The sequence below is a fragment of the Martes martes genome (genome assembly GCF_963455335.1).
Source record: "Martes martes genome assembly, chromosome: 10".
Taxonomy (NCBI): domain Eukaryota; kingdom Metazoa; phylum Chordata; class Mammalia; order Carnivora; family Mustelidae; genus Martes; species Martes martes.
In genome coordinates, this window is record NC_137898.1 from 44,586,447 (window position 1) to 44,599,820 (window position 13,374).

The window sequence follows — 13,374 nt, forward strand, 5'->3', positions numbered from 1 at the left end:
CCCAAGCCATTACTGCTTGGACCTTCCCTACCCTACTGTGGGTGCAGTACCCCCCACCCCAAATGTATCCTCTTGGGACTATCCATTAGAGAAGGTCTTGGCTATTGGTATGTGCTTACCAGGGCCTCAAAGGGCTTGTTTTTTCCATCACTTCTGAGCTGAGTTGTATGGTTCCTGAACTAGAAAGGCTTCCACAAGCTATAGGGCAGCTTCTCTGGAGCTCTGTCCCAGGGTCTGTTTTGGGGTCACCCTCTTAGACCGAGAAACTTCCTGTATCTGGGGACCATTGTGAGTCTGAAGTCATGGGTCTTAGAAGTGGGTCCTAGAGGTACGTGGGTGAATCCTCTTGGGGCCCAGATGGGAGAGAAGTCAGCAGCCTGGCATCAGGCCATATAAATGAGGCAGAGGCCTCATTCTCCATTACATGGGGTTACAGCAACCCACAGGGACCACCCATGTCCCACAACCACTGCCTTGACTTGGAGGTGAGGTTGAGGGGCTCATGGTCACACAGCTTTTCCCCAGTGGGTCACAGGCTCCCTTCCCAAGGACCCCAGTACCTGCAAGCCCCTTCCGAAAGGGGACAAGCCTGGCTCTTGTAGCAGTCATGAAGTGACTACATTTAACCTTCTTGTTCTGTTGCCAGTGGAAGCGCGAGCAGGACTTTGACCTGCAGTTGCTGGAACGGGCCATGCAAGGGGAGAGAAAGGACAAGGAGGAAAATGGCTGGTTGAAAGTGCAGGCCATGCCTGTCACTGAGTTGGACCTGGAACCTCAAGACTATGACTTGGACATCAGCAGAGAGGTGAGGGCAGGGGCTTCCTTCATGTCCCCCCTCCCCCAGGAGAAACAGCCTTTGGCTTGTGGCCTGACCACCCCACCCAGTGGCACTGGGGGGAGGTGTTGTCCTGAATGGGGACAAGGCTCAAAGTGTCAGTGTGGCCAGGAGAATGGATGAATAGGAGCTCGAGGCAATAAAAGGAGCCAAGGCATTTTTAAAAAAAAGATATTTATTTTTGTGACAGAGTGAGAGAGAGAAGAAGGGAGAGAGAGAGAGAGGGAGGACAAGCAGAGGGCAAAGTACACTCCCTGCTGAACAGGGAACTGGATGTGAGACTGGATCCCCGCACCCTGGGGTCATGACCTGAGCCGAAGGCAGATGCTTAACTGACTGAGCCACCCAGTTGCCCCAGAGCTAAGGCCTTTTGACGAAGATTCAGACCCATCCATCTCTCTCTTCCACAATTGTGGGCAAGTCACTTAACTTCTCTGAGCCTCGGTTTCCCCCGACAGTAAAGTGGGTTGTGGTAGGGGTGAGCTGACTCAGCACATTGCCTGGAGGATTAACAGTGGTCAGAAAACCATGAGCACCGGGCCTGGCACATAGTAGGTGTGTGATGAGGTCGCTGTGGTTATTGGGAAATGCTCCCTGGAAAACTAGGAGTTGGCCTTGTGCCAGCCAGTCAGGCCAACTTGGGCAATTAGACTTGGTGTGGAGGGGGTGGCTGTGGAGGGGAGCAGGTTTGAAAAATCACAGGTGAAATTTCCAGCCCTGGCAGAGCCTAGACCTGCGTCGTAGTTCTAGTCTGAGTTCTTCTAGTGCCCTCTGGTGGCACAAATGCATCATGACTGGCCAGGCCTGGAAAAGCAAGTAACCCCTGGGTCTTCTGTCATTGAGGAATGTGTCTTACCCAAGGGAAGAGCAAGGAATTAGAGTGGGACAGATTCAGGGTCTTCATGAGGTCTTCATAGGTCTCCTGTGGCCTCTACTGTGCTGTTTGTAAGCTCTGTAGAACAGTGCCTATGGCTGTTTGGTTCACTTCTGTGCTCTTAGTGCCCAGCACAGAGCCTGGCACATAGTAGGTGCTCTGTCAATATTTTCCGGGTGACAGCTCTGTTGAATGAAGTACACGGGGGCCCGCAGATACCCCACAAATATTTATAAGAGGACTTGGTGTGCCCTGAAACTGCATGAGAGGAAATGTTCTCACCACTTGAGGGCTAGATTTAGCAAATTGACATCTATGGAGTTGCTAAGTTCTGGGGCCAGCTGGGGCTCCAGAGGATAAGGAAGCCGGTCCCCTCCCCTCAGACTTTCTCCCTTTGGCACCTCTGCAACAACCAAAGGTCTGTGCTTTCTCAGATTCTCCCAAGAAGCTTCTCCCTGCTGCCTTGGCAATGCAAGTATGCTTCGTGGTGTTCTGAGTGGCCTGCCAGCCAGGGAAAGAGTCCTTCCTTATCTCTAACCTAAATCCCTCCTGCTATAATGTAATCTACTTCCTTCCTCTGGATCTGCCCTCATTGGAAATAACAGAGAAGAGCTTATTTCTTGCCATCTTTCCCCAGAATGAAAGGTCTGCCTGGGTTTAAATTCAAGTCCAGATCTGTCCTGGGATTGGATGTAGCTTGTTTTTAGAAACTTCAACCAACCTCATTTTAATGTGCTTTTGTAGTTCAAGGAGGAAGAAATTCCCTGGGGTGTGCAAAAGTTGCCTTTATCATTCTGAGTCTAAGTAGGGTGTCACCAGGCTGAAGTTGCTGCTGGGCTCATGTCAGAGACTGGTGGGGGGATCTGGGGACATTGTCCTCTTGTGACCAGTGGATACTGCATGGCTGCTTACTGTCTAGAGCAGAGGAGCTTCTGAGGGACAAAGCATTATCGCTTCCTTTCGTCCACCCACCCAACCATGCATCTCTCTACACAACCATCTATCCATCCAAGGAGTGTTTGCTGAAGGGCTATTGGGTGTCAGGTCCCTGCACTTGACAGCAGAGAGACAAACAGAAAATAGGACGGGATACCAGGGGTGGGGTGGGGAAGGGCAGGGAAGACTTCTGGAAGTGAGGTCCGAAGGGTCAGAAGGAGGGGAGCGAACGGAAGAGCATCCCATGTGGAGGAGAGCACGGGGGCAGAGGCCGCACGGTGGGTCAGTGTGGCTGTGGAGGTTGGCAGGGCTCAGCTCCTATCGAAGGCGGCATTAAGGATAATCATTTTATCCTGAGGGCTTCCAGTCTCGTCGTCTTGCCTTTCCCCTCCGTCCCTTGGCCCGGAGGAGGTTGTCTGGTGTGGTGGAAAGAACACAGTTCTGATCCCGACTCCACAGTGGACTGCCCTTGATCTTGGCACATTACGTAGCTCTGTGGGCTCCATGTGCTGCCTTGTGCTGGGGGACAGGGCGAGGAGCAAGTTCTAAGCCCAGTATCTGAGCCCCTTTGCCGCCACCGCCTGGTCCTTTCCTCAGCTGGCCAAACCAGAGAAGGTCTCCATCCCTGAGCGTTACGTGGAGCTGGACCCTGAGGAGCCACCCAGCCTTGAGGAGCTGCAGGCGCGGTATCGCAAAGCTGAGAAGATCCGCAACATCCTTGCTCGTTCCAGGTCAGCGCTTATGATGCTCAAGTCTTGACAGCCTGCTAGGCCAACCGCGGGGGTGTCTCTACTACCTGGGACCTGGGCCAGGCTGACTAGGGTGTGTGTTTTGCCAGGTCTCTGACTCATGTAAGCCCTATTTATTGCAAAGGGCAGGCTGGCTCTCAGAATGGCACCAGTGGGTCCGTGAGGAGGCTTGCCAGGTCATCTGCAATCCTGAAATACACAATAGAGGGCTGCCCTGGTCCTTTGCCCCCAGATCTGTGTCTTGTGATGCTGGCCAATATAGGGAGTGGAGCCAAGTGTGACAGTGAAGTGGACGCAGCTGGAGATCAACCCCAAGGCGGGTGGTCCGGTGTTGGGGCCTATGTTTCCTCACACAGATCCCTAGACCAGAGCCAGGGGCTCAGCCGGAGGCCTTGCCCACTTCCCTGGAGGCCAGGAAGGGAGGCTTTCCTATCTCCTCAGCCCCTGAGCTTCAGAAACCTAAACGTGGTATTGGAGGGCCTCTCTTTCAGAGTTGGGTTAGCCTTTTCATGTTAGGATTTAATAGGAATGCAGAGCTGGAACTCTCTTAAGGCCATGATCCCCCAGAGGAGGAACAAAGCTGCGGCTGGGTGTTTGGGAGAAGCACATACGCCTTTGTCTAGGGAGAGAGTGCTCTGTGTTTATCCGATGCCCCCTAAAAGGGTGAGAGCCTCTAGGCCACGGAGACCCTCCTCTCCTGGGGCAGATGCCAGGGTGGGGAGGGCCCATAGCCTGCTTTCTGGCCCTCCTGCAGCATGTGCAACCTGCAGCCGCCATCGGGCCAGGATCGGAACAGCGCGGCTGACCTGGACTTGCAGCTGCAGGAGCAGGAACGCATCATCAACATCTCCTACGCGCTGGCCTCCGAGGCCTCCCAGCGCAGCAAGCAGGTGGCAGGTGAGGCCGAGGGTGCCAGCCTCCAGCCCTGCTTGGGCTCAGAGCCCAGCATGGCCTGTCAGGGAGTGTGCAGAAAGCCAGCTGTCAGGCGTGGTAGTTGCGGGCGAGCGGCGTGTCCTCCCATCCCATCAGCACTCCAGGGTTTGGGAGGTGAGCTGCGGCGGGGCGGGTGGTGGGAGAACTGAGGTTCAGGAGTGTCAGAGGCTAGAGGTCCAGGAGAGGGTGTCTCGAGCTCCTCCTTAAATCTGGGAGTGGTGCTGCTCTTCAGCTTTCTCTGAGAATGTGGGTTAAGAATAGGTTTTTCAGGCTCCGAGACAGGGCCAAGGCTAAGGTTTCTGGCTTCACAAGAAGGGGGACAGGAAAGCATTGGTGTTTGGATTTCTTGCTTGGGCAAGGCAAAGGGGAACCCTCGAGCCTTCCCTGGGACCCCTGCTTTGGCCCCCAAATCAAAGCCACTGCTTTCGTTGTCAGAGTGGCCTCTGCCAGTAACCAGGACTTGGGAAGTGGGATTCTTTGCTGGCCAGTGGGGGAAAAACACCATGGGATTGGAAGGGGGTCTGTGTGCATGTACACACATGTGTGTATGTGTGTGTGTACAAGGCTTTCTCTCTCAGCCAGGAAACAGACTTGTGGCTCCTCCCTCCACCCACATCTCCACTCCCCGTGTATGCCCTCCAAGTTGACCCAGTGCTATTTGTCCCCCAGATGTAGGGGCCACTGTATGTCTGGGTAGCGCCCATGGCCAGGTGTGCTCTAGGCCTTCCGGGGAGGGCATGATCATAGAGCCTGAAGTGTTGTCACAGTCCCCCAGCCCCCCAACCCTGGCCAAAGGTCTGGAAGTGATGAAGGGTGGGGTCGGGTGGGGCCTGCTGGGCCCAGAGGGGACTGGCCCTGGAAGTCTGGTCTGGGGAGGAGAGCTTGAACATCGCTTCAAGAAGCCAGGGGAGTGACCTTGGACAAAAGGAAGGCTGTTTTCTGTCCCCCCATGTTGTGATCCTGCACAGAGTCCCTGCAGCCCCTGCTGTCCTCACTCCCTTGGAGACTGCTAAGTGGACTGAGATGTGGTTGGTGTGGCCGGGGAGACAGTTGAAGACTCACCCAGACCCCTCCTCCCAGGGATCCTGGGGGCTCCCTGTGGGTCATTTTGACTCCTTTCCATGTTGAGGGGTCCAGCAGGCATACTCCCCCGCCCCCACCGTAGGTGTCTTCTTGTCTGGCCTGTGCTTGCCCTACCCACATGGAGCTCAGCTTCCTATGGCTGGCAGGCAAGCCTGCCAGGGCTCATGCACCCTGAGGGCAGTTAGCAGGGCCTCCTGCCCCTCTCCACAAGTGGCCACCTTTGCCACAGCCTTTCCTTGCTCTTGCTCCCTCTCTCTAGCTCGGAGGCAGTATCTGGCAACTGCGGGCCTGTCCCAACCAGGCCCCCCCGGGCCACATGGGTATGCTGCCCGGGCCATTAGTGACAGGCAGTGTGGCCTGCGCCCCTCCAGCCCTGCCGAGCGTGGGGCATCTGGTGCTGCAGGAGCAGATGAGGAGCCTAACGCCCCGCTTAATTCCTATGTGCCCGTCTAGCGCAGCAGCTGGCCCTCCTCCCGCCTAACGCCCCCCTGTCCTCCAGGACGGTGCCACCTTACCCCCCCTTAAGCAACGGACTCCACTACACCTTTGTCTAACACCTTCCAAGTAAGAGCCCTGCCTGGCCTGCCTCTTCCCTAGCGCCGAGCATGCCCCCCGCCCTGCCGCCGAGATGATTGCAGTGCCACCTGCTTCTTTCCTTCCCCTGGCAAAGCCGCCGCTGGGGAGACTGCCCTGGACTGGTGGGCGGGTGGGGGATGGATGGTTTTTAGGAGCTCAACTCTCAGTGGCTTCGCTACAGTAGGGGCTGGGTGATCCAGGCCCCCTGCTTCCCTGAAATAGAAGCGGGAGCTGTACCTCTTCTACCCACCTCTGTTTCCTGCAGGGAGTCCAGTGCCCTGAGGAACCAGTGCAGGCCAGGCTGCCAGCTTGGGGGTGAAAGTTAGTCTCAGGCTCTCGGGGCTCTGGCTAGAGAATGTGAAGAGCTGGAAGACTAGAAAAATCCAGGAAACTGGAGCCCAGTGAGGAGATAGAGGCTCACTCCAGGCCAGATGGAATTGGTGTCAGAGCAAGGACTGGAACTGCCCTTTTCGGCACTTGAGCACCTTAGGAGGGGGAGAAGAAGGGAAGCTTTGGGGGGAGGCCACCAGGGCACCTTGGCATTCAGAATGTTCTGGTACCACCCCTTGTGGGGCCTCCCCATGAGAGCACTTAGTGATGAGAGGCAGGGAGGGATTAGGCAAGGAGCACTGGAGCAGGAGCCAGGAGGCCCAGCGTCTGGACCAGTCTTGGGGTGAGTTCGTGGCCTGAGCCCAGTTGCCTTACCTGGACAAGGGACGGTCATACCAGAAGTCTCAGTGGTCCTCTCCCTGACATTCCATCTCGCCATCATTTTGTAGGGTTTCCCTCTCTTTCCTTTGTGTGTACTTCTGGGTAGCATGGTTGCATACTTGCTATGTGCCAGGCATTGTGCTAAGCATCTCCTTTGATCCACACAACCACCTTATGAAGACATTCAACCCAATTGTACAGGGGAGGAAATGGAGCTCAGAAACCTTGAGGGACTTGCCCAAGGAGTTGAAGCTCTAAGTGTCAGAGCCAGGGTTTGAACCCCAATGGTGTGAGTTCAGAGCCTTTGTTCCCTATCACTACCGTGGACTCATCTGGGCACCCCCAGGAGCTCTAGGTGTCTGGAGAATGGAGGGACAGAGAGTGTGTGCATTGGGGGTGGGGTTCATGATTTTCAGCAGGTGTCCCCCAGCCTGGTGCCCTGCCAGCCTGAGGGTAGAAGGAAGACGTTGGCCGGCTTGGGCCAGGCCCTTGGAAAGTGTGCATTAGAGAAAGTGAGCGAAGAACCACAGGGAAATGCTCCAGCCACATCCTTTATCAAGGTCAGAGGGACCTGTTGAGGCCACAGTAGGGTGTGTGGATTTCTCCTGGAGATCTGAGTGTGGTGATGCCATGCCACATGCCACATGTGGCCCATGCCAGGCCACGAAGAGGCAGGGGCAAGGCCCTGTTCCTCTCGGCATTTGACACCCCTGTAGTTGTGAGATAGGCCTTTAATGCCTTGTTTCAGAGCACATCCACATTCCTGTTTGCCCTCCTGTTAGGGTAGATCCTCATTAGGAGGTGGGTATGACCATTCTGTTTTTAGGTTAATAAAATGAGACTCATGGAGGCTGAGAGCAAGCGTTACTCAGTCGCTCAGTGAATGAAGAGCAGGGCCAGAACTAGACCCCAGAGTCCTCTTTGCTCAGGACTTTTGCCTTATCAGAGCAGAGACCCAATCTAGGGGCCAGCATATGTCTGGCAAAACTTTCTAGACATGGAAGGGGTGAAGAAAGGGTGGGGCCGAATGCCCATGAGTCCTAGAAGCTAAGGGTCCCCCAGCAGCGGCCGCATTGCCCCAGTCCCCTGCTCAGCTGCTCTCTGTCTTGTCAGCCTTCCATTCCCTGTTGTGTGCGTATACAGACATGCCCACTGCCTGCTCCCCAGGTGTGGGCTGGGGTCCTGCCAGCCTCTTATTGTGTCCTGTGCTTTTTGCCAGCCCAGGCAGTGACTGACCCATGACCCAACGTGCAAAGGAGAAGTCTGGAGCTGGGGACCCCGTGGAACCAGTTTCGTCCAAGAAGATTGATCTTCCTTCCCTCAAGGAAACCCCCTTCCAGCTCAGCAGGGGGTCCGGCTGGAAGAAGGAGTGGTCCACCAACTGTGGGGAGTTCAGCATAGGGCTAGGTCCTAACAACCCTCCCCCCAACTTGTTTTAGTTCAGACTCCTTTTTACATATGACAAAGGCACTTTTGATACATACTGTAAAATACTGACGCTGTATTTTAGACTCAGAATATATTTTATAATGTTCACCTCAAGGGCTGAGTGGCTGGAAAGGAGAGGATGCAGGATTTTGGAGCTGCACCTACAGATTCAGGTACCGTGTGCGTGGTAGGTGTGGGCTGGGGAGAAGGGCAGGGCAGGCAGGGGCCAGTCCAACATCCATGAACTCAGGTGAAGGTTGGATTTGACATGTGCTTCCAGGGGGGCCCGGCGTTGGGCTTGTTGGCATACTATCTGGGGGAAGAGGGCTCCTTAGCTACAGAGGTTAGCTGTCCCTGACCTGGCCAGATGACTGGCTCTGGAGGGGGAAACTCCAACAGGCTGCCATGTGGAGCCCAAGTCTGTGCCTTGGCCGTTGGGTTTGGTTTAGGGACAGTAGTATATTCAAGAGGTTTGGCTCCCAACCTGTTCATGAGGCTCTCTCAGCAAAGGGCTCTCTTAGGAAAAACAGAACAGTTTGCTTTAATTAAAAAAAAAAAACATATATATATATATATATATATATATATGTATATGCATATATATACACACATATGTGTGTGTGTATATATGTGTGTGTATATATGCATAAATATATATATATATGCCCTTTGAAATACAGAAAAGGTGAGAGGAAGCACCTTTTATTGTATCATAAGCAATAAACTTCACACTGGGTGGTGTCTCCCTAAAACTCCCTGACTCCACACTAGGCTGTGATAGGACTTTGCTGCCTGCCCCGGAGAACCTAGGTCAGTTTCCCCGTGATAAGGGCCTGGTGGCCAGAGGTCAGGCCGTGTGCCCCCAGCATCCCTGATGGATGGCAGCAGGATTTGGACTTGACTTCCAGTCTCAAGTGAGGAGGGGGCTGCCAAGCCAGGAGCAGTGTTTGTGGCCCTTTATTTAAGTCATGAGCTCATGATATTTTGCATACAGAAAATGATGTTTTAAGGAAAAAAAAACAAAAAACAAAACCTCCATTGGGTGGGGCCACACTTTAAATGAAAATTTGTCTTTGACTATGGTCGGAAAAAAAAAATCTTAACTATATTTAGAAATTGCTGTCTATTTTTAACTAACTCCATATGCTGCCAGTATCAACTTCATGACATTTGCCAAAATAAGATTTTATTTTTGCCTTTATAAGATTTTGTTGGAAAAACGAAATGAATATTTTGCAAGAAAAAGTTAATTTAAATAAAAGTGTAATGGTTTGCAAAAAAAAAATGTGATGTACAGATTAAAATATTAACCTGATATGCTTTCTGCTTCTTGCTGGCTCTATCCTCATGAGTGGCCTTAGTTTTTTTTTCCATTTCTTTGGAAATCCCCAGTGTCAGCTCTCGATCTTGCTTGTGTTCACTTATGTAAAGTTTCTCCTGCCGACAGTTCCTTGACACTTGATTGACTTTGGAGGCCTGGGGGAAGAAGGCCTGTGCTTTTGGGTCCTTAGTGGGGCTTCAGCTGCTGCTCACAGTGGTTCCCCCCAACACCCCAGTTGAGGGGCCTCTGGGCTGTGGACTGCCGTGTGGGGATGGTTTGGCAGGCAGACTGCAATCCAAGATAGCAGGAGGGACGCCCGGGGACCCTTTCCAACCCACATGCCGCCAGCTCGTTCCAGTGAGGCGGGTTAGTGACGGACCATTGCAAACTTGATCTGTATTTAATTCGTTTTGACTTGTTATGTAGGCTTGAAACAGAAGCCAAGAGGCCAGTTCAGCTTGGGTATGTGTGTATTTCCAAGTTTGTTGTTATGGCAGTTTTTCTTTATTGCCAAGAAGAGTACCCAAGGTTTAGAATGACTTTCCAGCTATTAATACTGGAGAGAATAAGTTCCAGGGCATTCTGAGCAGGGAACACTGCTGCTTTTTTAGCTACCGATCTCTTTTTGAATTTTAAAATAAAAAAAAAAAAACTCCTTGGTTTTAAGCATTACTTGAAGATCTCTCCATAACAGATGAAAGAGATTTGGGCGGGGGAGGGGGGCATGGAAGAGCAGATACTCCTCAATAACTCAGTACAAAAGTTAAAAAATAAAGAAAAAGAAGATGCAGGAACCAATACGCCCTACACACAGTGTGGCCATCAGTAGACATAGACCTTTTTCAGCAAAAACGTGTCTGCGGTTTTCTTCTTACTGTTGGTCTCAGTTTCTGTTTCGCACATACAATCCCATGTAGGAGGGAAGGTGGCGGCTCTCTGTTCTCTCCAGCTCCAGCCAGGAGAAGGGTTAACCTCTTCTGTAAGAACTGTGACCCAAACTTCAGTCTGCAGAGAGCATGACAGGCTCTCAACTCAGACTCCAGGAAGAGCGCATGTGGTTTGGAAGAGGCCTGCTGCAGCCACGACCTGTAAGCGGGCAGCAGGGCCTGGCCCCCTTCTCAACCCAATCAAGCAGATTCCTTACTTGAGGTAAGTTGGGGCCACCTGTGAAAGTACGCGCCAACTGGGGTCCTTCCGGGTGGGGACCACTCCGGAAAACCCCGCATGGCCGAGTGATTCCTGGTTTGCTCCTTAACAGGGGCACAGAGCCCGAGCACAGTTTGATTGATTGATTGGTTTCTGTTTATTTATCTTTTTCTGAGCAGAGTTGTAAACGATGGGATCGTGGTTGACAAATGTGAGCTCGATGCTCCTGCATCCATTTGCAACATTCCCCTCCCAAGCTATAACTTTTAACCTGGGCTGGTTTGAGCCCAGGATGTCTATCTAATTTTAGCAAGAACAGGTGGGAACACTTTAAGATCTAGTCTGCAGTGGGGGATAGGGATAATTGCCACTTTAGCTTCCTGAACTGCCCAGGTCTTCAACATGTCCAGGGCATTGTTTCAGTGATAAAAGCTGAGATGCACCTGCATTTCTGAGTGCATGTGAAGTAGAGGTTCCCAGACTGGTGGAGATGCTGAAAACCTTTTGTTTGCTCCCCATCATCCACTTTTCTGCCTGCCTTCATGGCTGGCTGTGAGAGTAGAAACTTCCCTGAGTCTGTTTGCTTCCCTCTACCCCCTTGGCTGTGGTTTTCAGTTACACTGGATTCTCTAGAATTTTCCTGGCTATTATAGATTGCAGCCCAAACCCAGGGAAGCCTCTGTCTCCCCAAAGTCAGTCTGGGAATGGCAGGGGTGGGGGCGGATGTGGACCCTGGCTCAGCCCAGCAAGAGCCCATTTTGGGCTTTGGAATTTTCTTCTGCCCGTGGTTACAGTCCTCCATGGCAAGTCCTTTTGTGTTCACACCAAGGGTGGGAAAGAAGCAGCAAATTATTTGTCTAATCCACAAATCACATTTCTGAGACATGGTAGGCAAATTCTGGGAGCCCCTTGCTTCTGATTCAGCATCAGACGCCAGGGTGCACAAGGGGCTTTGCCCATGTGGATTTCATGCCGTTATGAAAAGAACAAAGAGACAAGGCTGGGGGGCTCTGAAAAAATGGCAGCCCCTCCCGGCCTGGTAAACACGCCATCGCTTTGCCGCCTCCACTCCAAAGGCTATCACTTTCATTGCTCTCCGAGCAAAGGAACCTTTCTTCAGAGCGAGTGGCGGGGTACAAAGGCAGAGTACAAAATGTGTGCACATCACAGTCCCTGCAATTCTGTTTGAACAAGCATATTGATTGGGTCTGACCCTGTTACATTTTTTCCCTATTATTTGAAAAGGTGCATCTAAGTGTAGTGAATTGAACCCGTGCAGCTGAACTTTCCATGAAAACTTCTCGAGATATTTCTTGAGTTCAAAGCTTTTGAATTTTAAAGGGCATTTTTAATATAAGTCTGTTGAGTATTCTCTGCCGCAGCCCAACAAGGGATGTTAAATGCAGATGAGGCGGGAACCAGGGCACAAGTGGGTGGGGGGGACCTTCCTGTCCCGTGAGGGGTGCAGGTCATGGTTGGAGGGGGCAGAAGAGCCCAGGAAGGGCTGAGCTTTGGAGCAGCCCCTAAAAAAGGACCCTAAAAAGGACCCCTCTGAGCTCACTGGGTCCAGCTAAGGGGTCAGACAAGAGGCTTCCCAGCTGAGCTGCTCAAAGGCTTTTACATGGAGAGCCAGAAAAAGCACTTGCTAAGAGCGCCTCCTGATAAACGAGGATTTTGGCCTCATGAATAAGGGGCTCCTGACTGCTCGGCTGCTGCTTTCTCTCACACTCTGCTTGAGAACTGAGAGGGAATGAGACACAGTCCCTCAGCTGAGGTCACAGAGTCAGACATGAGGCTCCCATTGTCCTCAGCCCTTGGGCTGACATCACTAATCTGTCGCAGATGCTTTCCCAGAGCCTGGAGCCGCATCTCAGTCCTTAACTGACTTGACATCTTGGGGCGTTCTGCTAGTTATGTGGGCTGTCACTGTGGTTCCTCTCGTCATCCTGGTCCTAGGCCCTGGAAGCTTCCACAAAGTCTCATTTTCCCCACACATATGGGTTCTCCTTGCCCCCTGAAGGCACCTAGTCCCCTTTGAGTCCCTGGCTCCCTGTTGGTCCAAATCCCTGTTTGCCTTTGGAGGCCTCTTTGATCTAGAAAGCGTCTCCTTCCTAGACCTCAAATTCATGTTCAGAGGCAGATTGTCCCTGGGAGAAGTGGAGCTGTCCTGTGGCTCTGGATTGGGTCACTTGAAATAGAATTGCCCCTGGTAAGAGCGATGAGCTCATGGATAGCCTGCAGAGTAGCCTACAGGAGAGTGCCTAACACAGTGCCTAGTGAGTAATGGAAGCTGCCATTGTGGCTTTGATCTGACAGTGAGCATCTCCTGGGGATCCCACAGAGAGGTGTTACTTTGGTGTGCTTGACCCAGCCCTCCATCCCTGGGCTTTGGGGCTCAGAACCCAGATTTGTCAGCCGCAAGAGTTGGGACTGTTTCCCAGGGCAATAGTCACACTCACTGGGCTCTAGTGTTCACTGACACACATACGCTTCCCGAGGCCAAGTCTTCCTTGGAAGGTTGCCTGGCAGTCTTGAGACCAGGGCAATCTTGGACATTCCTGGTGTCACTGAGAAGCATCAGCTGAGGTCCTATCACCACTGTAGGCTGCTCCCATCCTGAGACCTGATGCCGTGTTTCTGGACCACGGCTTCCTCTCTTGGGACAAAGTCAGATGAACCGCCCCTCTGATGCTCCCTTCCTCTGTGACTGTGGCTAGCCAGTCTCCTGTTAGTAGGTTGACACCACAGAAAGGAGGCAGTCAGGAGGCAGAGGGAACAACCA

The 13,374-nt window shown here is 52.6% G+C and overlaps 1 protein-coding gene across 2 annotated transcripts in view; it reads left to right on the top strand.

Annotated features, from left to right (window-relative positions):
- Positions 1-8,672, top strand: part of PLEKHA7 (pleckstrin homology domain containing A7) — a 214,173-nt gene extending 205,501 nt beyond the window's left edge. Inside the window, exons 24-28 of one of the 2 annotated variants that reach the window (XM_080815472.1) lie at positions 647-805; positions 3,243-3,376; positions 4,149-4,291; positions 5,864-5,974; positions 7,917-8,672. In XM_080815472.1, the coding sequence (XP_080671598.1) occupies positions 647-805; positions 3,243-3,376; positions 4,149-4,291; positions 5,864-5,964 (537 nt within the window). In that variant the 3' untranslated portion in view covers positions 5,965-5,974; positions 7,917-8,672. The remainder of the gene's footprint in view (positions 1-646; positions 806-3,242; positions 3,377-4,148; positions 4,292-5,863; positions 5,975-7,916) is intronic. The other variant, XM_080815473.1, reaches the window with a different exon arrangement.
- The last annotated feature ends 4,702 nt before the right edge of the window (positions 8,673-13,374 follow it).